We start from the raw sequence: 26,364 nt of genomic DNA on the forward strand, positions 1-26,364 counted from the left end.
GATACGGAAAGGATTTCGGTAAGCTTAAAGAAGCGTCATTCATTAAGTTCTGCAGATGGCAAGATGCATCATCAAAAATCAATAACAACACAGGCCCGAAGAAAGGAAATATGTTCAAAATTGGTGGTCGTGCATATTGTTCAAAACGTGAATTCGAAATTCCATAGTGTAGGTCTTGCGAAATGCTTGAGCTCACCGACATTTTCTCTACGGGTAATCGTTACTTTTGGAAATAAAAGCATTATCCATTTAGCTTATTTAGGATCTTTCCATTCATTGAAGTCATATGGAATAGTTTTCTGGAGCAACTATACACACAGACGAAAGCAACCACCGCACAGAAACTTGTTATAAATATAATATCGTGTGTCCGCTCTCGAACTGAATGCAAGCAATCTCTAAAAATGTAGGACTGCTAATCACAGTTTTCCCATACATTTACTCTCTTGCGGAGTTTGTTGTGAGGAATCAGGCACGATTTGAAAATTATACTTGCTTTAATATATGCAGGAAACGATCCATAAGGCCGCAAGGAAGGTCACACTAACGTATGGCCGGAAATACGTTTTAAGGGAGCAACAGCTAATTGAAGGTGAACAAAACAGATCTTTGACAGTGTGGGCCTCGGTGTCTGACAGCGCACACGGGAACACACCAGACAATTGGGAATGCTCTGTCTGTACTAGTGTTTCAGCTTAACACTCAAGAGGCAATTACTAGTAACGCCTGCTCACTCTCTGAGGCTAAACCAGTGCTCATGGTTCTCTGCCACCATACCATGGGGAATCTGCATATCCCACAGATGGGTGTTAGTGAATGTTGGTGATGGCACCCATCGTAGATATAGCCTCATCTGCGAGCAGGATGGATGACAGAAATCCGAACACCGAGTTGGTCTGTGCGACAAACCACTCTCGAAACCATCGCTGCAGAGGCAAGTCTGTAGCTAATAATCCCTGCACGCATTATGATACGGATGGTGGCAGATGTGGAGAATTTTCCACGCGGTCATCTAACTTACCCCATGCTGGCGGCACACATACCTCATGCTGATTCTGGGTTCGTATTCTAGTGTTCGCCACCTTTCATTTTCAACTTTGAATGGCTATACCTCTATTGGAACGCGTTTCCTGCTAAGTGTGCATATCACGTTTCTGATCCTTATCCTCTCTTGCACATAAAGGAGCGAAGTATTTTGACGTAACAACACCAGCGCAAAAATTCTTATGGGACCACAAAAAGACATGACTGAAAAGCGGGATACCGGCTGCCTCATTCTACCTTCCTCGTTGTCTTTAAAAAAATGCCCGAAAAATGTTGGCAAGCGATATATTCGCTGTCTTTTAAATCCGCTACTCATCTCTCACTCCCACAAGCTCCCCTAACAGTAACTCACTCATACCCACTAGTCCATCGCTGTAAGTCACTCCCATTTGCTCCTTCTCTCACTACTCAGCCCAACTAATTTTCATTATCTCTCTCTCGCTCTCTTTCTGTCACTTCCCGTCTCACAGCCACAGTTTCCTTCGTTCTGTCTTGCTACTACAGTCTCCTCTCACAGTCACTGTCTCCCTCTCGATCTTTGTTACTGCTACTACTTCATTCACCACTTCCCATTGCTGTTTTCTCTTCTCATTCTCACTACCTACCTCTTCTTCGTCGTCATTGTCATCAACAGTCTCTCATTATCACTGGCTCTCACCCACTTCCACTTCCTTCTTCCCTTTATTCCTTTCCCATTGGCGCTGTTTCCTACACTCTCTTCAGCGCACTGTTCTGTCTGTCACTTTCAAGTATGTTCTTCTGTCACTATATCTTTCTCTTTCTCTCATACTCCCATTTTATACCACAGTCTGCTATCTTCCAGTGTTAATTACTTTTCCGTCTCTTTCCCATTGCCAATGTCTCCTTGTCTATCAGCATGAAAAAGCGCGTGCATGTTCGCAAGCCAAAAATTTTGAAGTTTTTAAAGGCGCTAACGAATGTAAAATGAGGCAGCTGGCAACCGACTTTTCAGTCAGATTCTTTTAATAAACAGTCGCGTACTCGCCTTTTATGTGCTCCGCTTGGAACTTTTTTCCGCTTGTTCACTTCTTTTCCGTGTTACAGCAGGGCATACCACTCATATAAAAAGAACTTTATGGGTCAGTAAAATTAAAATAACGCAAAACTATATAATTTTACACCTCAAACCAAACTTCTAGCGCACAAAACTTTTGCATGTGCCTCAGTACTGCAGCAAACTGGATCTCCCAGAACCGTTCTGATGAAAATGGAGATCACTGCGTCCCGTGTTCGATTCCCGGCCGGGTTGGGGATTCTCTCCGCCTGGGGGCTGGGTGTTTCTGTTGTCCTCATAATTTCATCATCATTGGCGAAATTGGACTGTATAAAGATTGGGAATTTGTCCGGGCGCTGATAACCGCGCAGTTGAGCGCCCCCCAAACCAAACATCATCATTACATCATCACGACAACGGAGATGCTTTACAGCATATTCGTGCACTTTATAAACTACGTTTTCACTCATATCGGATTTTACGTGTGTATTTTACGTATACAACTGGGGTACCTTGAACCTCTTTATCTCGGAGACAGATAAAGACATCAAGAAAAATTTCAATGTTGATCGAAATCAGGGGTCTTACAAATATATCGTAAAAACTACAGGCATTTGCTGCTATCACCAGTGGAGGTATGATCCCCGTTTCTTTTGCATGGCGTTTTGGAACATATTACGGAGTACATTCTGTTGCATGCCTTCTACTTTACCCATCTTTCATGTGAATTAAAGGACATGCCAGATATTGGATGTCTTCCATTCCGTAGATGGATTTCTGAGTACATGTAAACATAAACTAAACACAATCAGCTACTACGATTTTGACGCATTTCCGTAAAAAGTATAAATGATGTCGCTCCGCTCATGCCTGGCTACTGCGCACCGTCGGTAGCTGCGCAGGATACCGCTGAATTGTCGCTCAGGACAACGCGCCGCATCCTTCTCGTGAAGAACTGCTTCGCGCGCTGACAGGCAGAGCTCACTGCCGCGGCCTGGCTGAGGAATGCCGACCACATTCCCTGACGACCCTCCTTTGGGCCACAGCGGCGGCAGCTCGCGATAGGTCACAGGATCACCTTGCGCTGCGCCTGGCCGCCTCCCGAGTTATGCCGGCCGGGCTGGGCCGGGCCTCGTTAGCTAGCCGGCTGCGCCCCTGTCTCCTCACGGATTTACAAACTGCCGCGCTCGTGAATCGGTCGCCGTTATTGGTGCGCCGGTCACCGGCTCGTATAGCAGCCTCGGGAGCCCTGAGCTGCGCGGCGCTGCGTGTGGGTGGCAGCCGGGGATGCGCCCTCCGCTCCTACACCTTGCGCCTGCTGATCGGATCACTAGCTTCCAGCTATTAGTTTGTGAGGTCAAAATTGATTAAAGACACCAAACCGTGTAAGCCGTTCTCGCAGGTTGCGAATTATTTTAATAGAAAGCAGTGCTAATCACAATAAATAACTTATTTATAATTCTGGCAGTGGCCGTGGCAGGTACCATTCGATACTACACAACGATTCCGTGGACCAGCTTCTCTCGTCATTTGCAGCCTTTGGTCTAAAGATGGCCGTATAAACCGAAACTGGTTTGTAGGATTAAAAATAAATTATTTGTTGCGATTTGGTGCGCTGTTTGTTGAAATACTAAGTGCAGTCGCTCTGCCTCCACAATGATGTCTAAATTATGAAACTTATGTGCAGACAATGAATATCCTAATGCAGTGAAAAATGATCCGAGGCTCGTCTGATTGCTGTAAACAAACGGGTTTTCGAGTGCTGGCTTGTTGGGCCTATCGTAGCTTCACCAGAACCCCGCCGGCCGCCACTTTCCGGGGTTCTTGCAGGATCTGTACAGCTATCGTAGCGATCCCCGGACACTCGTACGGTCTTCACTGCACTTCACCCGTACAGGCTGTCTCCTACTTCATGCCATTGCCCGTCTCCCACTAAGAAAATGGGACCAGAAAAACTTACGAGAAGAGCCCTAGAATGGACAGAATCTGGACGAAGACCAATTGTAGGGCCACGAAAAAGATGGAGAGACCAAGTGAGGAAGATCTGAACCGAAAAAGATCACAGTAGCAGGAAATTCTAAATGATACACGGTGGGAGAAAAAGAAGCTTGGAAGAGGCTATGTGAAAAACTTGCATCAGCAGAAACGTTTCAGGAAGAAGAAGGTGTGAAAAATGCTCAACACGAAACCGGAAGGCCCGAATTAGTTTCACGTTGTTTGCCGACGTAGTCAGACTGGAAGTCTATAAATGTTAAACGTTTTGGATTATTATAATCCTTTATCAGCGAAGATCGCTTAAATATTTCATAATCAAGGTACTTAGTTTCGGCGAAGACAGCTACCCACCTTCAGATCAAATATGGCAAACATTGCTGTATCTAATCCGCTATCGGTCTCGTGATAGTAATCCAAACTAATAATATTTTTCTAGTTACAGAAATTCATGTTAAAATATTTCGAGTAAAACTATACATGTGGAGAACAGAAACTACTGTATTATCAACCTCTTTAAATTTCATTACAGTGGAGTAACTACATTTACAACTAGAAGTTGCTCTTTTTGTTACACAATGAAAGCTGAGAGTATTTCTTCAGGTCTCGCAGATGATCTGTTGATATTTTGAGGTGTCTTGTACTCTGCCGGCTATCAGTGCCTCTCGTCCTTATTATGCATGAACAAAGCTGATATCAGGCAAAATACCCTACACCTCAAGATGTCAACATTGAGAGTCTTTATAAAGCATATTATGACTTTTTCGAAAAAAAATAACTTTTCCAGTTGTCAAATGGGGGTATTTCTTCGGATCCATACAAATACCATCCTCTCATCACCATAAATCTGCGATCAGAGATTTTCTCCTCTGAAGACGATTGTTCCTACAACGGAAAAGTCTTACTAGATAGGCAGTGGTAAAATAAGACAGTCTTGTCAGCTCTGAAGACTTTTTTCGCGTCATATATCTCAAGATCGAAGTCCAAGCATGCAAACAATCCACAGTCGAAGTTGGTAAAATGTGGTCAGCTTTGTGGTAAACATTTCTTAACATCATGCCTTTCCTTTTCTTCAAACGCTTCAGCCAATCTAGATTTGCAGAAAATCCACACCCATTTTCCTTGAATGGTCAACACTTCTTTCCATCAGTTAATGTTCTGATGTGCATACACGGCAAGACGTAGCTTGTTTAAACCTTTGTTCATCTTAAGTAGTTCTCATAGGCTTTATCGCTGAGTCGAATGTACTTGATTGAAACAGTACCGTAATTTTATGTCTCCTTTCAATGATCGTTAATAGTATTTAATTAGCAAAGCCGAACTACTCGTATTTGCGTTTTCGATCACGGTTTTTCATCAGATGCCTTTAACAGTTACATCATAATTTAAAGCGAAATACCGCTTTGGTTTTGGTCCTGATTTCTTTGATACTGCGCTTAAAAAATAAACAGTACGTGAATTAAAAAACAAAAAGGCACGAAAAGATTCTGGCACAAGTTTATTGATATCGGCACACAGTTTACCGATTCCGACAAAACTAGGACCAAACTTGTGTACTGATTGAAGATTTTAACTATAGCAGTAGGAACAGTTGTCTGCTGTTATAGATGAAACAAAAGTATCAACTAATAAAACTGGGCAACGCTGCAAGTGCAGAAAGGAAATGTTTCGTGTCAAAAGAAATCAAATGAAATTAATGAAATTTCAGAGTATTTGATTGGGACCGCAGTACCGTTTCGTGTTAACCGATTTTTCGTGTTAAGCATTTCCATGTTAAACTTTATTCTTTGTATTCCGAATCCGTTTCCGGTATGCATCTTTATCTCTCACAATCGTCTTCCACCAATAAGGCCCTTACCATCTGCTCTACTAATCACTTGTTAGCAACGAAACTATTGGAATCTAAATGCAGCCAGACGTGAGTATGCTGAGTTTCTGTGAAAGAATCGTGAGCTTCGTCTGGTATGTGCAGATCTTCGTGATTTCATAATCATATTCAGAACAGTGGACAAGTAAAGATGAGAGAGATTGCGTGTTAACATTCATAACCGATCATAAACGCGCTCTTCCACGGCGCGTACATACTAGGAAGGAAATTCGAATATTTTTGCCGTTAAGATGACATTGACTAACAAAGTGAAAATTGGAAATATCTCGGTATCTCTATTAAGCTTTATGAATTTTACTTTGTTGGTTTCTACTGACTTGCTGTTTGCCGATCCTCCTAACGTAAATAAGTGGTCACATCCTGTCTTCATTTTTCAAATTCTTGTCGATATTGCAGATTACTGATTTATAAATCGCGCCATATCGGGACGATCTGGAAGGTCTGAGGTTCAGTTGAAATTCTTTGAAATTATGACCCGTAATAGTAACACTAGTAAACCTCCAACGCAAATGACATATTGAGGAAAATGTCCTGTGAACATCGCACTAAGACTGAACTGGTATTGGTATCCTATTGTCAGTTTCTCTTCTTCCGAAGTACATTTCTTTTGGTTTATTTCTGTTTACTCTACTAGAGCTATCCTATGCTCACTGGAAGTGTCTCTCTAGGCTGTATCTCCATACAATGTCAAGATTTGAGATACACAATGACGACTAATTTTTTAAGGCTGTATCTACATGATTAAACGAAATATTAACCTGGACAGAATGTTTCTATACGACATCAAAAATACGACTCTCGCCACTTGCGACACTATCAAATAGGTAGTTAAAGGTAGTCGTGCTGATCCGCTGATAAGTTTCTCGGCTGCCTTCACTGAATGATTGTGATTTGTACAGTAGTCTTGGCAAAGTTATGTAGCCAGTTATGTAGGTGGGTAGCACACGTGTGAGCCTAATTGACAAGGTGATGGGTGTACGGCGAGGGGCCTTGAGAGCGAAAAGCGTAGAACAACAGTTGTAATCGACCTGCGCGCCTATTGCTGCAAACTCTGTACCGAGTATCTTCTCGCTCTTACATCGGTACGTCGAACAGAGACTAGCGCTTCTTTTGCAAGGCTATCCTCCAAGCTCACGTAACAGCGAACCAGATTTTTCTCACACATACGGAAACTTTCGTACAGTCTCTTGACAGATGTTTCGGACATTCTAAGGACGAGAAAACTCATTTGTATGGGTGTTGCTGGTCGAACTACTGATCTTGAACTGAACCCTGTGTCCCCTCACTTTGGTATTAGGTGTGCTGGACTTCAGTGAATATTTTAAATTACAAACACTGGAACTAAAGTGCGCACTCGGCTAAAGTAGATAGCCATCTGGAAGGACTGAAACGAGCTGAAAACAAGGATTAATATCTGTGAGGCATGGAGTGATTCCAAAACTGGAAGAGTTCGAGCCACGAGAGGTAACTGACCGTGCTTAAAACCTCGTTCACTGTTTCAGAATAGCAGTAATTTCTCAATGATAAAACCATTGTAAATATCCACCATAGGCTGTCAAATTTTTTTATACAAGGTGACCTTTAGTGCATTATGTTTTACAGTGCATTACCGGTCAGTTTCGACCTGTGACCATTTTCAAATGCAACGCATCGGGGACGTGTGCGTCTTATTTAAAAACTATTTAGTGCTACGTGGGAACAGACACAGTTTTTAAATATGACGTACTAATTACCAACGCAACTGCATTTGAAAATGCTTCAGTCCGAAACTGGCCAATAATGCACTAAAGTTCATCTTGCATAAAGATTTTGACAGCCTATGGTGGATACTTAAAATGGTTTTATCATTCCGAAATTAAGTCGAGACTGCGGATCCACACATGAAGCAATTAATCGTAGTAATAGCCTCTACTGAATTAGCTGAGTAATCAAATGTGGGACTTTTCAATCTACCCATCTACCCTTCAACATTCTTCTGTAGCACTACATTTCGAAAGCTTCTATTCTCTTCTTGTCCAAACTATTTATCGTCCATGTTTCACTTCCATACATGGCTACACTCCATACAAATACTTTCAGAAACGACTTCGAGACACTTAAACCTGTACTCGATGTTAACAAACTTCTCTTCTTCAGAAACGCTTTCCTTGCCATTGCCAGTCTACATTTTATATCCTCTCTACTTCGACAATTATCAGTTATTTTGCTCTCCAAATAGCAAAACTCTCTACTACTAGTGTGTAATTTCCTAATCTAATTCCCTCAGCATCACCTGACTTAATTCGTCTGTATTTCATTATCCTCCTTTTGCTGTTGTTGATGTTCATCTTATATCCTCCTTTCAAGACACTATCCATTCCGTTCAACTGCTCTTCCAAGTCCTTTGCTATCTGACAGAATTACAATGTCATCGGCGAACCTCAAAGTTTTTATTTCTTCTCCATGGATTTGAATAGCTACTCAGAGTTTTTCTTTTTTTTTTCCTTTACTGTCGGCCGGGGTGGTCGAGGAGTTCTAGGCGCTACAGTCTCGAACCGCGCAACTGCTACGATCGCAGGTTCGAATTCTGCCTTGGGCATGGATGTGTGTGATGTCCTTAGGTTTTTTACGTTTAAGTAGTTCTAGGGGACTGATGACCTCAAAAGTTAAGTCCCATAGTGCTCAGTGCCATTTGAACCATTTCGTTTACTGCTTGCTTAATATACAGATTGAATAACATCGGGGAGAAGCTACAACCCTGTCTCACTCCTTTCCCAACCACTGCTTCCCTTTCATGCCCCTCGACTCTTCATAACTGCCATCTGGTTTCTGTACAAATTGTAAATAGCCTTTCGCTCCTGTATTTTACCCCTGCCACCTTCAGAATATGAAAGAGAGTATTCCAGTCAACATTGTCAAAAGCTTTCTCTGAGTATACAACTGCTAGAAACCTAGGTTTGCCTTTCCTTAATCTTTCTTCTGAGATAGTCGTAGGATCAGTATTGCCTCGCGTGTTCCAATATTTCTACGGAACCCAAACTGATCTTCCCCGAGGTCAGCTTCTACAAGTTTTTCCATTCGTCTGTAAAGAATTCGCGTGTTTTGCAGCTGTTACTTATTAAACTGATAGTACGGTAATTTTCACATCTGTGAACACCTGCTTTCTTTGGGATTTAATCGCGGGCAATTCAGACTTTTAACTTGCGGCTATACGCGCGAAGGCAGCAACTTCGGTGGAGGTTGGGCAAGAGAACGCAGCGGCGCGCGTCCCTGTCGCCCGGGGGCAGAGCGTGAGCCGGCGGTGCGGTTTGCGCTGGGCGGCCGCCGCGCGGCCAGCGGCGGAGGCACGCAGACGCAGCTGGCCGCTCCGCTCGTGACCCGCGAACCAGGAAGCCGGCGGGCGGAGCCGCGCGGTGGCAGGTGCGACCCCGCCCAGGCCGCGGCCACGCCGTGCCACGCCGCGGGCCGCGGGCCGCCGGCCGGTGAAAGGCGGCGGCGCGGGATGCGCAGGGCGGGTCAGCGCGCGCCGCCCGGACCCTCCCCGTCACTACCGCAGCGCGCCCAGCCGCCGGTTCCCGTTGTGCACAATCCAGCTTGCTACGCCTTTCGTCCGTGCCGTGCCGTGGCTCTCGGAAGGAAAAGTCTGCCTTGCGCGATTTTTCGCCGCTTGTTTTGTTATACACTGAAGTGCCAAAGAAACTGGTATAGGCATGCGTGTTCAAATACAGATATGTAAACAGGTGGAATACGGCGCTCCGGTCGGCAACATCATTATAAGACAACAAGTGTCTGGCACAGTTGTTACACTACTGGCCATTAAAATTGCTGCACCAAGATGAAATCCAGATGATAAACGGGTATTCATTGCACAAATATACTATACTAGAACTGACATGTGATTACATTTTCACGCAATTTGGGTGCATAGATCCTGACAAATCAGTACCCAGAACAACCACCTCTAGCTGTAATAACGGCCTTGATACGCCTGGGCGTTGAGTCAAACAGAGCGTGGATGGCGTGTACAGGTACAGCTCCCCATGCGGCTACAACACGATACCACACTTCATCAGGAGTAGTGACTGGCGTATTGTGACGAGCCAGTTGCTCGGCCACCATTGACCAGACTTTTTCAATTGGTGAGAGATCTGAAGAATGTGCTGGCCAGGGCAGCAGTCGAACATTTCCTGTATCCAGAAAGGCCCGTACAGGACCTGCAACGTGTGGTCGTGCATTATCATGCTGAAATGTAGGGTTTCGCAGGGATCGAATGAAGCATAGAGCCACGGGTCGTAACACATCTGAAAGGTAACGTCTACTGTTCAAAGTGCCGTCAATGCGAACAAGAGGTGTCCGAGACGTGTAACCAATGGCACCCCATACCATCACGCCTGGTGATGCGCCAGTATGGCGATGACAAATATACGCTTCCCATGTGCGTTCACCGCGATGTCTCCAAACACGGATGCGACCATCGTGATGCTTTAAACAGAACCAGGATTCATCCGAAATAATGACGTTTTGCCATTCGTGCACCCAGGTTCGTCGTCGAGTACACCATCGCAGGCGCTCCTGTCTGTGATGCAGCGTCAAGGGTAACTCCAGCCATGGTCTCCGAACTGACAATCCATGCTGCTGCAAACGTCATCGAACTGTTCGTACAGATGGTTGTTGTCTTGCAAATGACTCAGGGATCGAGACGTGGCTGCACGATCCGTTACAGCAATGCTGGTATGATGCCTGTCATCTCGACTGCTAGTGACACGAGACCTTTGGCGTTCACATGCGTGGTTGTACTGTGACACATTGTTAGTAGGTTACCTACGTGCCGTATGGTAAGCGCTACTGAATTATTTTCGCTTTGTTACCTGCATACTTTCTGATCACAGGCAAAGTGATGCAAATTGATTATGTAACTTAAAATTAAAGCTGGCGGTAGTTCATGGCTACGGTCGCAGGTTCGAATCCTGCCTCGGGCAGGGATGTGTGTGATGTCCTTAGATTAGTTAGGTTTAAGTAGTTCTAAGTTCTAGGGGACTGATGACCTCAGAAGTTACGTCCCGTAGTGCTCAGAGCCATTTGATTTTTTTTTTTTTTTTTTTTTTTTTTTACCAATGAACTCAGATGTTAAGTCCCATAGTGCTTAGAGCCATTTGAACCATCTTCAGTGTAGTTCGTCTTTGTGGACGCCGGTACCCCTCATCTAATAGTTGCATCACTCCGTTCGCTACAATAGAAGATGGGCTGAGATCGTCTTCTGGCCACCCTGATTTATATTTTTCGTTGCTGTTTCTGGTTGGAGCCTCCAGTCTAAATATGATTTCGCGTGCTGTAGTGGAGGTTGAGCTCCGTGAATATGGTAAAGCTATTTGAAGAGATTCGGTCATGGAAGAACCGCAGCTAAGAGGCGTGATAATTTAGAGAGATCCGCTTCAGTTGTACTAAAATTTTAAACCGTGACCGGGTTCGAGATTTTAAGATCCCATCTTCAGCTGTATGAATTTATAGCATGTGGTAATACATAACATGCGGTCTGGCCAGTCAGTGCAGGAGTTCCAATCACTGCATGCTGACGGAGACTGTGTGTGGTTTCGCGTTCCTACTGTACGTCATCCGTGACCGCTACGGTCTCAGGTTCGAATCCTGCTTTGGGCATGGATGTGTGTGATGTCGTTAGGTTAGTTAGGTTTGTTTTAAGTTCTAGGGGACTGATGACCACAACAGTTAAGTCCCATAGTGCTCAGAGCCATTTTTTTGTACGGCTCCCAGCGGCTGACGGTCTTCTCCAATGTGCAGTGATGGGTCCCGACCTCAGATACTATGATTTCATACATCTGAAGATGGGATTTTAAAATCTCGAAACCGGTCATGGGTTAAATAAATATTAGTACAACTGAAGCGGATCTCTCTAAATTAATTATCATGTTCGGAGGGATACACCTACCAGACACATTTCATGTAGATTTGTACACGGTGTTTCGAAGTCTTTGCAACAGACATATAGCGGTGAAAAATAACGTAATGGGAAACAACTTCTGATGGAGATAATATTTTCGGTGACACTTCCCGGCGACTCCAGGCGTCCTTTTGTATTTGTTATGGCCTGAGAGGCGGCAGGGCATAGGTACCGTGCAGCGTGTGTACGACGTGCATGTTACCTGCAGTCCAGTAACGAATGGGAGAAGGAGATGGGAGGCGGGCAATGCCTAGAAAAAATTAAAATTCCTAATTCGCTTCTAAAATATAAGCGCCAGTGTAATGAAAACGAAACAGATGGGGATAAAATTAAGTAAATTATTGCTCAATTAAAAATCTATCCGCATAACTGTTAATAAATGCTGTTAACAAATTTATCCATCAGACAAGCCGGTCAACCCCTTCATGGAAAAATGTTTGCGGTTGCGTCCGCCCGCATGTTGCCAAGGTTGTTTCGCTGGGAAGCCCTTACACATCTTTTATAGTCCCGACATTTCCCTACGACATTTCTGTATTTTATGAATCCTGAAGAAAGGCACTGACGATTTCCTTCGAACGGAGCTGTCAAGCCTAGATACATTCATCGCAAACGCAAATATTTTTTCGTGAAGGCACTGACCGTATTGACTCACAGTGAGGTAAATGTATTACCAGCAATGACGATTAGTTGCGAAAAATAAACAATACACTCACTTTTTTCCATCTGTCTCGTTTTCACTTGACTGACCCTTACTGCTTCCTTCACCCGCTCTTAGGTTCATTTTATACAAATCAAGGAATCAGATTGGGTGACTGTAATAGGAGTTACGCAGCACACCTGACTAATAGATCCTACTAGTTTGGTGAAATCTCGTCGTCCGAGGGTCGACGAATAGTAAAGGACACCTAACGTCACCGGGAAGCGAACATTTCCTCTCTAAGAAAAGTTGTTTCTCATGACGTCGTCTATCACCCCTGCAGGTTTGATGCAAACATTTTTAAACAGGTGCCAAGACTTTTTTCAGCTTTTCACCCGTCTTCAAGTGGCGTAATTTATTTATATCTTCTTCAATACACAGTTCTTCCTCCAACATTTTGAACGCTGGAGCAGTCATGTGCCAATAGTTATCACGTTTTTCCAGTAGTGTATTTGCGTTTAATTGACAGATATGTGCACTTTTTTTAATTTTCTAACCTGCAGTTCCTTTTAAATGTATATTCATGGCACACACAGTTTCAACTTCAGTAACGCACTGATACAGCCAAGCATTCGGAAAGTGGTGGATTCATGGTTTTGCCTGTGTTTCTAATTTTCTTATTCATTCCGAAATTCATTTTGAAGGCAGTCGTGTTTAGAGGCCTAATAATTCTGGCCTTAAAAGTTGCTAGATGAAGAGTGAAAACTTGGCATGAATAAAGCCATACAACAAGTCTTTGCTGCATTTCTTCAGATAATTGATTTAATGGAGCTCTTCACGCTAGTCTGTCTTATGAGATACCTTTCATACCTGCATAAGTACTGTATCTTAAATCCAACTGAAACTGATTACCGCATTTAGGTTTTGGTCTACAAATTTTTATCCCAAACACTAACGTCGCTCCACTCCCTCCCGCGTCCCTCACATACGCCTCCCTGTTTTACTAACTCAGTAATTTATTGGAGCCTCAGGGTGTGTCATGACTTGAATCAGGTACAATCCATCATTACTGTTCTACTGTTGTTTGTGTGAATTTTGTAACCTTAAGATATTGTCCATTTCGTTCGACATGTTCCAAAACCTTTGCGCATAAGTTCGTAATTTCCTTAAACCACTTCAGGCGAATGCAAGAATGCTTCCTGTAACAAAACCACCACCATTCATCTCCTCAATCCACTTTCATATGAGTGCTCCGTCTGTAGTTACATCGACACCGAGGTGATATTCCTGTTATTTCTCCTTCTCCTTTCTTCAGTGTCAGTAAAGATACTGCCACCGTCAGTTTCTTTTATAGTATGAATCGAACAGCGAGCTTGCCGCTTCTTACGATATATATGTGAAAGGACACGAGAGGTTCAGATTTCGTAAAGACGTAATATTTAAATACAGAGAGAGATGGAAACAGAGCGTGAACAGAATGAGGGATGAAAGAGTATCCAAGAAAACTCTTAGTTAAAGTACCGACGTGTACACTTAGGCAAACGAAGAAAGCAATGGTCATAAAGTTTGTGACGACCCAAAAGCCGACGACAACGACGACAACTTCAACGGGCGGTACAGCGATGTGCTACCCAAGAATATTTTCTTTACTGCTCCCGGTGACATCTAGAGCAGAAACATAAGCAGAGGTCGATGACCAGCATTGTATAGTCCCCTGGATCTGGTTATATTATTACACTACTTTGCACTCCGGCGTATTTACTCCGAATTCTTTTTTTCCAGCTGTATCGAAATAGTAGTTTCAGCATCTAATATGTTGATCTAACTCGCAGAATATGAGTTGAATTGTAGACGAGTTAATTTTCCGTTTTTATCTTCTGGTCTTCTAATGTTATCCGACAAGTCTCCGTAGAAATTCAGGTAGCTCTTTTCTGTGATAGCTACATGTAATATTTAGTGTTGCCTGCCAATTATAACGTTAAATGTCTTCATCAACATCACCATACTGCCACCAACGAGTGTCATACAGAATGTATTTCTGCAGTTATCGTACCACGTGGTATGAGGGTATTGCAAAAGAACGGTCAAATAGCTTTAAGTGCTGTATCTTTAAGGTGCTAAATGCGAATTGCTTGTTCGTCTGCTATCTTTTATTACTTCGCTTGTTAAATACTCTGGTGGTTCTTTTATTGCGCAGTGGTTTGACGTCAACAGTAATACGGAATTACTTCCATCGGACGTTTAAATGCGCGGTAGTGAATTCAAGAAAAGCTAGAGAATGCGCACTTCATCAAGTAATTCACTTTTCTTGCCAGACATAATAACTGCTCACGGCTAAAATCATACTGCTGTTTGATTGTTAATCAGCATATACTTACACCCGCAATTGCTGCGTAAAGGATAATGTATTTACCTTTATAAGACGTTGGCATTCCAATAAGCGACACAGAGCTAAATCTACGGTTGTCATCGACTTTCCTCTGTGAAATCAAGATATTCGAAAGCAGCTGTACGAACTGCAGTGCATGTAACACGCTACATTCTTCATTTCGTCTCTGCTGGTGCTCAATAAGCGTTAACAAATCGTTTTTATGTTGTGATCATGCGCAAATGATCACTGCGCAGATTTGGCTGTGCTAGTGACCTCAGGTACTAATTTACACTGCCTGTTATCTACGAAATGAGCACGTGGAGAAAACATTAACAAAGCGAATTTTTCAAGCCAACGCATTAGAATGGAGGCTCACACATTGAATGGGAGTTCATACTTTAAAAATGAGGGCTCATATTCGCATTATAGCAGCAGAAATGCTTTTTTTTATATTTCAGAAAATTATCGTTGTAAAACGTGGAAGTTGTAATAAGGGTCATTTCTGTCACCGGTAATAGCTTTGAAGTCTGTAATGGGGGATTCATCAATGTAATTACTTCGGAATATTTGTGGCATGGTTCAGCATTGTCCATTTGGGAACAACATTCATCAGCTATTTATCTAGGATATTAATCTGTCATATGCCAATCTTTTACTCGTTCATCGTTGTTTTGAATTAGGCAGTCCTCGTGAAATAATATCCTAAGCATCTGGCAGACGTTTTTTACCATGACAGTAACATGTAAATCATTTGAACGTATTCGTAACGAGTTATTATCGGGAAACTCCTTACCCTGCTTACTTTGTGTCACAAATGAGTTTTCAAAACAAAATGGCGTAGGCCTGCATCATAGACAAAGATACTGCCGCTGCTATTGTTTGCTTCGTTATCTACAGTATTATCTTATTTGGTTACACAGCCCTATGATATCTTCTGTGCCTAACTGATACTCGCTATCGTCCGGCCATTCGGCTTCTAGAAAATTTTGTTGCATCTGCATCAGTGGGCAGCGTGCAGCGATCAGTGAAGAGAAAAGCTATGTTTTATACTGTAAGTTACATGAAACAACTTGTGTGTAATTGAAGAAACATTATTCATTAAGAATTAACGTATGAGGCTGTGCAGTTGTTAGGATACCGACCTCGTAATCGGGAGGATGGAGCTGCTCTGTACGGCAATCCTGATTTGAGTTTTCCGCTGTTTTCCTGGATCGCTAAGGCAAATGACCCGTTGGTTTCTTAATCAAGGCCATCTGTTCTATCCCCGTATACTACCAGTCCTATCCTCTTAAAGCTTGTTATGCATTCTGTGTGTTATATTTTGGCCCATGGATTGGTACTGTGTTACCTCTGCCGATCTTATATCATTGTGAGATGATCCTTCGATGAATGAATAAACAAATAAACAAAATAAATGATTCACGTCTATCACACATCTGCTACTGTAGTGATGCTACTCAGTAGACAGTAAAAGAATCTCCTGTTATGGGGAACAACGGTTATTCTCTTATCACCTGTCCACTCATCAGCATTTATTGTTTTTATATATTTGCAGTAGATTTGGGGCCAACTACGGCGTCATCTTCAGTTACTTATACACTGGTATCGATGTGATATACCACCGCAAATGTGTCCTGCTACTGTGCCCGATCGTCCTCTAGAGTGATACCTATAAGGCTGTCAAGTTCATCTAAAATGATAGTTTGTTCACTCACCACCACCACCGTCTAGTGTGATAACGGTAAGGCTGTCGAGTACGTCTGAAACGTCAGGTCATTCACTCAATAGCTGTTGTTGAGGAATTACTCTCCTGAGCGGCTATCAAAGAGCGATTTTTTGTATCGTGTATAAGGCACTCGAAATGCTGGCACCTCGGTAAGAGTTCAGTTAGCAGGTGGTCACATAGTAGTGGTGAAATTAACGAAAGTCGACCGCAGCAAGGAGGACGGAAGTGTGGAGGAAAGCGTTGAGGTCGGCTCTGCTTTACGGCGGCTGTTGCGGCAGGAAACTGCACCAGCGTCGCCGCCGTTAATCTCCGGCCTCCCTCCGCGAGGCTCCTTGCGTAGTCGACTCTGCGCGCCGCACTGGAAGGCTGCGTCCCACGGATCTTGACAGTCAGATTATCTCATGCGTGGAAAAACTGCAAATCAGACACGTTATTCACTATAGACTGTAATGTGTTGGACAGTTAGCACGAAAGCGCGTGCATGGAAAATAATTGGCCAAATGCGAGTAGGGCTCGCACTGTCAGGGTTCCGTACAAACTTAATTATGTTCGAGTATCCATAGAGTTCATCCATCCGGGTAACAGAGAATCTAGGTGATATCTGCCTGTTATCGATATCGATACTGGCCAATTATCGGCCCCAAGAATTCCGAGACTTTTGAGAAAGCTTTAATTTTAAGATATAGGTTTAAATTTTTTGTTTGATTTCATGCTTGCTATTATAATTTCTGAGAAAAAAGGTGTCTTAACAGGTAGGCAGGTAGAAAGTCGGATAATGAATTACATAAAAATAACTACAAATTAACGATTTTCGGACCTTTTCCGTTATTTGCACTGTGAAACAAAGGGGAAGAACCCACCAGGTTATGATGAGTGGGTTTGTGAGTCGCAACATACGTGACATAAATGGCTGTATCTCTTCATTACATTGACTTAGAAGTTAAAATTTTTACACCGCCAAGGGTCCGTTGAAGTTAGTACTTAACGTAAATTCCAAATTGATATGTCTACCTGTTCCTGAGAAAAGGGGTTCACAACAGTTGGACAGACAGACAGTCAAACGGACGGAGAACAAAGTGACCCTGTAAGGATTTCGTTTTCACCGACCGTGGTACAGGACCCTAAAAACCAGACGAATCAACGCTGACGTTACGTAGTATTTAATATCAGATGTTCCCTCGTTCGCTCAGAGAAGCAGGATCTATGTGAAAAGTCTTTAAACACCGCGATTTGTCCAGCGATAAAGAAAAAATCGCTTTTAAATATGTAAACAGAAGACAACATAAAAATCAAGAAAGAAAAATATTAGCGTTTAACGTAGTTTATCATTATGGTCAATGTAGACGGACCATGAGTGCAGATTGGTCGAGGATGGGGCAGAAAATTGACCACTGCTTGTTTTATCGAAGGTATCACCCACATACACATTTACCAGGAAAACTTACATGAGTGTGAACAGACGGAGAATTTGAACCGAAGTCCTCGCAAATACGAGGCATCTTAACCACAGCGCCATCTGTTTCCACAATGAGGAAGAAAGTCGTAACACTGTGAAACTTATGCAGCCCTAACTCAAACTTGAAACCAAAAGTGGCCTCATTTTCCTAGGTACACACATATGAGCCACTGCGTTAGGGACAGATACCCAGCAAAATTAAGCGCTTTTATTCGCTCTAATGATGGCGTTGACTTGTCGGAAAGTGGACTTGGACAATGAAAGAGCTGTAGAACCAGACTGGTCCACGATCATTCAACTGTTGCCCACAATACACATGGACCAAGGCGGGTAGAACCTCGTTCGGTAATATTCAATATTTGCTCAACAGCGTTGATGCCAGGTAACATGGGAGAGACACACAAGCTTCCTCACATCCATCGGCTCTTCTCTCCACCGCTGTGATACAGTGAAAGCATGGGGCGATGCATTGTGTTGTTGAAAGTTCCATAGATGAGGAAACGAACGTACGTAATCGAATGACAGTTTCTTGTTACGTTTGCGGTAAGACCCGACTCATGACCATCAGGGTGTTTCGTTTTACCCCATGTGAATATCTCCCACTCGAGATTATCTCATCATGTAGATTTCGGTGCACATACACGCTGCCATCAGCTTGCGCCAGCACCTACTGCGACTCATCGGCCCACATGTTTATATGATTTGTGCGTTCACTGGAGGAGCCCCTGAGTCCAAGCTATGTTTTCGTGCAGCAAAGAGTAGATACACCTCATGGCGAATACAGTTCGCAGCATGTTTCTGTGGAAGTGTATTAGTAAATGATCACATAGACGTAGCAAAATAGAAATGTAGCATCCATTACAACCGCTAGCCAAACCAGGTTGTCTTCGGAAAGCAGATGTTTTATTTGCTGCTGATTTGAATTTCGTGGATGAGCTTCAAGTATGTCTAAGTATGACAACTGAAACAGATTAAGCTTTTCTTGTTACGACCTCAGTGTGTCAGTTCATTAATAAAACTGCAGTACTTGTGAGTGAGCTGTGACACACGCTGGTTTGAAAAGCATTTCATGTGTGCCATTTATACTTAAATAAGATCTCCAATCAGAATTAACTCACTTACATCCTTAATACATATCAGTGTAAAAGCTAGAAAACGCAATAGACAACAGGAAATGCCTTAAATCTGACGTTGTATTATAAAAAAGAAACAACAGAATGCATGGAAATAATGAAAGTTATTTACATCTACATACACCGTACGTACCTCGCAAGCCATTGTCCAATGGATGGAGGAGGGTATATCGTACTCATATTATCTACCATATTTCGTATTTAGTCGCGTATTGTGTATGTACTGTATATATGCCCGTTTGTACGTAACCTAATCTCCTATGCTACTTACGTAACACATGTGTTGGTAACAGCATAATGATCGCACAGTCTTCTACGAATAAAGGTTCCCTAAATTTCCACACAAACCCGAAAACTACGTCTTCTTCCAGTGATTCTCGCAAGTTCCCAGAGCATTTCCGTTTCACTTGCGCGTGCGCTCTACCGACCCGTTATTTTACTAGTACCGAGTCCCTGGAATCGTTTCTAGTTGCCATGCCTATCTGATAAGAAGCCCGAACACTGGAACAGTAATCTAGAATTGGTCGCACTAGCGTGTTGTATGCGATGTCCTATATAGGTGGGTTGTATTGTTCCAAGAAACTACCAACAAGCTCTGTCATTCGCCTTCCCTAGTGCTGACTTTATGTGATCTTCCACCGCATATCTGCATATAATACGTTTTCCAGGAGTTCCACCCGTCCGTACAGAACACCGTAATTGATTTGATGTCGTAAGCTGTGGATTCAAAATACGGGAGGTTTTGAATATCTTTTAAGAGGCTGGTGCCCCACAGCTCTTAAATTTTCGAAGAATGTCGTGATTTACCACCAAGGGCATCTGATAAAATTTTTCTACCGAACAATCAGTTTCGGTGCACAGCCATCTTCAGGTTCATAAAAGCATTTAGAACATCACTCCAGGATATGGACCGAAAATTGTTATTCAATAAAGAAATGTTATCAGCAGCTCTTGTTGGTAAATCGTGACGTTCCTTATGTATGGATATGTTGTTATAGGAGCATTCTGGACGAACTTTTTCGATCTGCTCTTACTTATTGTGGTCCGTGGAACGACCATTATTTTTCTTGTTTACCTGAATAAGCTATTTATCGATGAAACAACATACACACATTGAGAAATTATGTTCAGTCTGCCACCGAATTTCTCTTCCTTGATGTCAGAACTGCGGTTATTCCGGGCGACCTTTACGCGCTCCGGTAGGTCATTCGAAGGTGACGGTCATGCCGCATACTTGGGTCGAAAGCTCCTGAACTGCTCCCGGTGGCCACTTTGCGCAAGCTGCCGGTGGGCTCGGAGAAGAGCTTTCCTCTGTGTAAATGCAAATCTGATCACCCTGCGGCAGCCGCGGGGAATGTGGTCGAAGATGTCGGCTGTGGGCGCGGCGCGCATTGGTCAGCCCAGGTGCCGGAGCGCTACTTGCTCCAGCCGCTTCCCTGCGGCTGAATGCGAGGCATCGCCTTGTTACGGAAAGCATGCTGGAGCAAGTGAAGAAGTTTGTGGGCGAGGCAAGTGAATTAACCAAGCATCTTACACCTGCGCCACTTTACACTAAGGCGAGCTCAGCTGCGAGCGTTACCATGCTGACTTGAATTTAACTGTGGGTCTGTCTTCATAAACCGCGTTACCTCTAGACGGAAGAACGTGGAGTACCACGCTAAAATTAAATTATTTTTCTGGTTCAATGGCGCTTAATTGTGCTTACGTCTTCATAAAGCGCCTTTAATTACTTATTGACGGTAGGCCGCGGAGTGCAACATAAAATAAAGATATTTTGTTCGTGTCTCCGAAAGTACTGGCTGTACTACGTAGTTTATTATGGCAATTAAAGTAAAGCCTACTCCAACTATCCTATTCTTGCATAGCGGAACGGTTTATCTGTTACTGTCAGAAACATCTTTGTCCTCCAAGAAATCAGAAAAAGTTGACAAACTGAGAAAGAAACCAAGTGCAATAAAAAAACATAAAAAACAATAAAAACCTTAGGTATGTGGTAACGGGATGGAAAATAAAAGCCCACTGATGATGCTGGAACTTCAGCGAAACATTTCTGGGAAATATAAGAACAGAGCCGAAGTGGCCGTCGCTTCTATGCGCTTCAGTCTGGAACTGCGTGACCGCTACGGACGCAGGTTCGAATCCTGCCTCGGACATGGATGTGTGTGATGTCCTTAGGTTAGTTAGGTTTAAGTAGTTCTAAGTTCTAGGGGACTGATGACCATAGATGTTAAGTCCCATAGTGCTCAGAGCCATTTGAACCATTTTTTATAAGAACAGACTAATTTTGCTTTGCTCAAGTTGGAGGCCCTCCAAAAGCAAATATACACCACTACAGTTTAATACAATATACATTAACACGAGGGGTATTTCACAAAACAAAACTGGAGAATGAACAAATGATTGAATGTACTGATCAATGCAGTCATGTTAAGAAAAAAAAACCTCCGATTCAAACTCTAGAATTAAATGATGCATTTTTTTCGGATGAGTGTATCTTCTGACATGTCCATTAAATCAATCTCATTTTTATGAACAATATTTATATGGCCCTAACCATCATCATAGGTGCTGCGAATAGTAGTGATCGATTCGTTGCCGCTGCCTGATCTATAAGCGACTGTGAGGTACTGGTTCGAGCATGTGCAGCGACTGGACGTAACATCATCGTTCGCAGAGTCAAGTCAATCGCCGAAGTGTCGTGCACAACACTCGAATTGGTAACCTGATGGTCACCTGAAGAATATGTTCAAATGTTCAAATGTGTGTGAGTTCCTAAGGAACCAAACTGCTGATGTCATCGGCCCCTAGACTTACACACTACATAACACTAAGGACAACACTCACACCCATGCCCGAGGGAGGACTCGAACCTCCGGCGGGAGGGGCCGCACGATTAGCGACATGGCGCCTCTAACAGCACGGCCACTCCGCGTGGCTCACCCGAAGAAATATTGCTTATAACGCCGGGAAAAACTCAGAAATCAGATATAATTTACCAATGTTTAACTTGAAGAGCAGCAAAGAGCAATAAAATCGTATTAAATTTTACTTAAAGATTATCTACAAACACACTCTGACAACTGGTGCGAATTGTGTAGCGCTTCTGCTGGTCTGGTACCCACGTCCCGCCTTATGCGAGCATATGGGATTTACTCTAGACGCAGACAGGTGGGGTACATAGATTCCGTCATGGGAGGTAAATAAGAGACTGGTGGCCATAGATGTTTGGTCTTTTTAAAACCATAGTCGTGATCTTCATCGAAGTCTATACTTTCATTTAAGGCTGGAGCGTTGGAAGAACGAGAGCTTGTAATCGCACTCCTCTGTGAAAGCTGTCGTTCTCCTAGTTGTATCTGTGTCATCACTACGTGATAGATACAAAGAGAGCTGAAGGATATTCGCAGCATCTGTCCGGAAAGACGGTTCTCCAGTTATTCTTAGCAGGTGCTCGCGAGGTGTACAACGCCTTTCGAGTCTCTGTCAGTTATACTATCACGTTTATTAGGTATTTCCATTCAGTTTCTTCAATTATTACGACGTTTAATTATGCTTGGATGAAATGTCTCCGCTTTAAAGAGGCTTCTTCGGAATTACGAACTGACTAAGCACAGCACACATTAGTTTAAGTCGTACGTTGGTACGAATCTACATAGACTTAACAAAGGACAGATTCCGATACAAAACAAATTTGACATTCACAGTATATTGAAAGGAGTAAACAAGACAGAAATTTAACACAGGACAAACTGCTGACGAACTTCGCTGCAGTTTGCCACCTTGTTGGAAGTTTCCCCAGCGCCGAGGGTGTCTCACGAATTCTCGACATGGTGACGCTTACTAGTATACACTCGGTGAAACAGACTATTCGGCAATTCGCAGTATACTAAATTTTAAACCACTTCATTGATGCCGACAGGAATATGGCGCAAGAACTAAAGTTCTCTGTTATATCCCCGACATAACTAAATAGTTAGAAAATTTTAGTGTGTACAACCGATCGACTGTGCTTCTAATTATTTTTTAGAAGTAATTTGCTGCAGCTTAACTTGACGTTTTGTATATTAACTCGAAACAAAACTTGGGCTTTGAATACCATTATATCGAGCACCCTTAACTACCATCTTCAATAATAAACTTTTAAACCAAAAACTATGTTCTAATTTTAAATTACGTCTTCTCTAGAGAGCCGGATTTATTGACAGAGAGAGAGAGAGAGAGAGAGACAAAGAGAGAGAGAGAGAGAGAGAGAGGGCGATACTCCTTCAATTCTAAAGAATACGTTGCTTCTAACTTCAGAGAACTGCAGGACAATAACGAACAAGTGAAAAGAATTCTTTGAACTCAGCCATAGTACCCCACAATGATCATGTTTCTTCTCTTTCTCTCTCTCTGTCTTTTAACGCTGTGTTTCTCTGTTTCCACAATGACTCTTAAAGTTAACTACTGAATTAACGTTGGCATACTTTCTATAGGTCTGATCTAACTCGGGATAGGTGTCAGTTGCAAGTGCTCCACTTTCGGTGCGGTATCCTAGTAAAGAAACGATGCCGCTATAAGAAGTCGACCCACATAACAGAACCGCTTGTGAAGTAATCGTTTTACAGCATCCCCGCAAGCGATGTTCGAACTTTCAACGGGGGAGACACGCGATGTGCCGGGGCCTTTAAGCACGCAATGTCTGCTCCAAGTTCAGAGATACTCTAGACCCTTGTGGCAAACAACGACTCATAAATATCTCGCGTCCTATCTTACTACGTATGGTTCATTGCCACCGCACGCATGACACGCTAATTCAAGTGCAGCAAGTAGGATGCTAAAGCGTGTACCGATGTCTCAGTTCCCATCATCAGATCATCTTCCCTCCCCCTGCCAACATTCTCAAGCTGTTGACATAGAGGACATCCTGTTTATATACGGTCCAAAACTATCAACTGAAAGCACATCCAAACTACAGAAAATATCTGCCAATCACAGAGAGTAGAATTTGACTCAGTAACTTTACTGCTCCCTCGCGACAGCTATACAGAGTCTTCAACAGCATCTATGCCACAATAATATCAACACTGTTGATCAAATGACAAAGTGAACTTCGTGACAAGTAAAGAAATATATCTGAATTGAAATGTTAACTTATAGGTCCATGCTCTCCTTTCGTCAAATAATGGAGGAGATGATGAGTAGAGTTTGAAAGGAGAGGAGAGCGAGACATGATACAGGGTAAAAAATGTTTTTGTCTGTCTTCTAATGGTTGGGGTAGAACGTAAACAATAGACATAGCAGATCTAGTAATTAGGTTGAACCCGACCATTCAGAACTATTTCGTATGTCAGTATATGACATAAACAATACTGAAAAAGGGCCTTCTTCATTCCTTAGTCAAGTATGTCTATGTAATGTGTGGACGAATGTAACGAGTGTTTGTATACAGTAGTATCGTTTTCGTCTTATTAACGGCGACCATTTCAAGAGGACTAGGGCAATACAATTTGGCTACGTACATAATCGACACATCAACAGAGATCAGGAAGTCCGTCAAACTCAGCGTCCACATTCGAGAAACGGATCAGCGTCCGTATATTCTAGTTTACTCACTTCACACGCCACAGCAAATAAGGTTAAGGTTTAACATGCTGTATTGCTCTACACTTCGGTGATTTGTGAGTTTCCATTACCCTATTTGCATTGCAATAATGGCAACGAAATATTTTATGGATGTCGTGCTCCATAGCTGTTACATAATCTATAAATGACGTATTGGATTTCACAGCTGCTGTTGAAACCTATTCATTTCGCAAGTAGCTACGTTCTACGATGCTTTACAGACGATATCTTGCACATGCAGCAAGCAGGTGCGAAACCTCTGGCTCACTGGATGAACAAGGTACCATCGGAAGCTCATCAGAAGATTTTATCTATTATCGAAGTAAAGGACTTTCAGTAAGAGGACCTACATACTTTATATGATAGTTAAAAATAATAAATGCCTTTATCAATAACCGTTGTGAAAATAAGTTCACACCATTGAGTTGGTATGTACAATGTATTTCGCAGCATAAGGCTCATCATCATGCAGTCATGACACATGAAAATCATTTTTCTTAGTTATAAGCTGTAATTTTTTCAATAAAATTTTAGTTGTGTCGCGTGCTGAGGAAGACCTAGTAAGCAAATGAAGAAAAAACATCTCTATCTATCTTATTGAAACAGAAAAAGCAAAGAGTCACTGTTGTTACATCGTCTGGTACCAGTACAGCCAGTGTCTGTTTACAATCTTCACTTTGATCTTCAAGTAGCCGTGAACATTTTATTGTATGGACTTTACATGATAACTATTAGACGAATAATTTCCTACTGGAAAAAAAATCATAGTCTATCTCTACTCGATTCGTATGTAGCTCGGAACTAGCCCAAGATGCTTATCGCAATGGCAACCTGTCGCCACTGGTAGTTGAGTAGTCAGCGCGACGGAATCTAACAGACCGAGTTCGATTCCAGTCTGAATCGGAGATTTTCTCCGCTCAGGGACTGGGTGTTGTGTTGTCCTAATCATAATCATTTCATCCCCATCGAAACGCAAGTCGTCTAAGTGGCGTCATCTCGAAAGACTTGCACCAGGCGAATGGTCTACCCGCCGGGAGGCCCTAGCCACACGGCATTTATTTATTTAACCTGTAGCTATATCTTTGCTAACACAATTTAAAAGGCCAAAGATTAAGTATGTACATGTTAAGCTGTCTTTGGGAGTTTTTCGTTGGTTTTGAAGTGAACGACAGAAACAGAAATCTCCTTCCAAATATTCCCAGTTGGGATTCCCTTTGTAACATCCTCAGCCTACTAATATATATTGTCTTATAACAAAGTTCTACAGTGGCCGGTCCCGAAGCGCAGATGTAAAAAAGTAAGAGTTCTCTTGTATTAATATTCGTACTAAAAACGAAGCAGTAAATAAAATAATTCTTTAATGACTTCTTTATGTGTCTCTTTAATCCCCTGTGCTTCCTCAGCACATACAACGAATACAAAACGGCTGAAAATAAGAATATAGGCGCAGGCAAAACTATTTTTATATAGAAGCGATAGCTTCGTGTTGAGGCTTGAAGTCTATCTCAATTCATGTAGCACCAACAAAATTTAAACAAGGAGTAGACTAGTGTAGATATTACCTCA

At 42.7% G+C, this 26,364-nt stretch overlaps 1 protein-coding gene across 1 annotated transcript in view; it reads left to right on the forward strand.

Moving 5' to 3' along the window:
• Positions 1-26,364, forward strand: part of LOC126456297 (PR domain zinc finger protein 13) — a 44,219-nt gene that overhangs the window by 13,945 nt on the left and 3,910 nt on the right. Inside the window, exon 2 of the mRNA XM_050092049.1 lies at positions 9,140-9,489. Within this exon, the coding sequence (XP_049948006.1) occupies positions 9,140-9,489 (350 nt within the window). The remainder of the gene's footprint in view (positions 1-9,139; positions 9,490-26,364) is intronic.

This window comes from Schistocerca serialis, chromosome 2 (genome assembly GCF_023864345.2).
Source record: "Schistocerca serialis cubense isolate TAMUIC-IGC-003099 chromosome 2, iqSchSeri2.2, whole genome shotgun sequence".
Lineage (NCBI taxonomy): Eukaryota > Metazoa > Arthropoda > Insecta > Orthoptera > Acrididae > Schistocerca > Schistocerca serialis.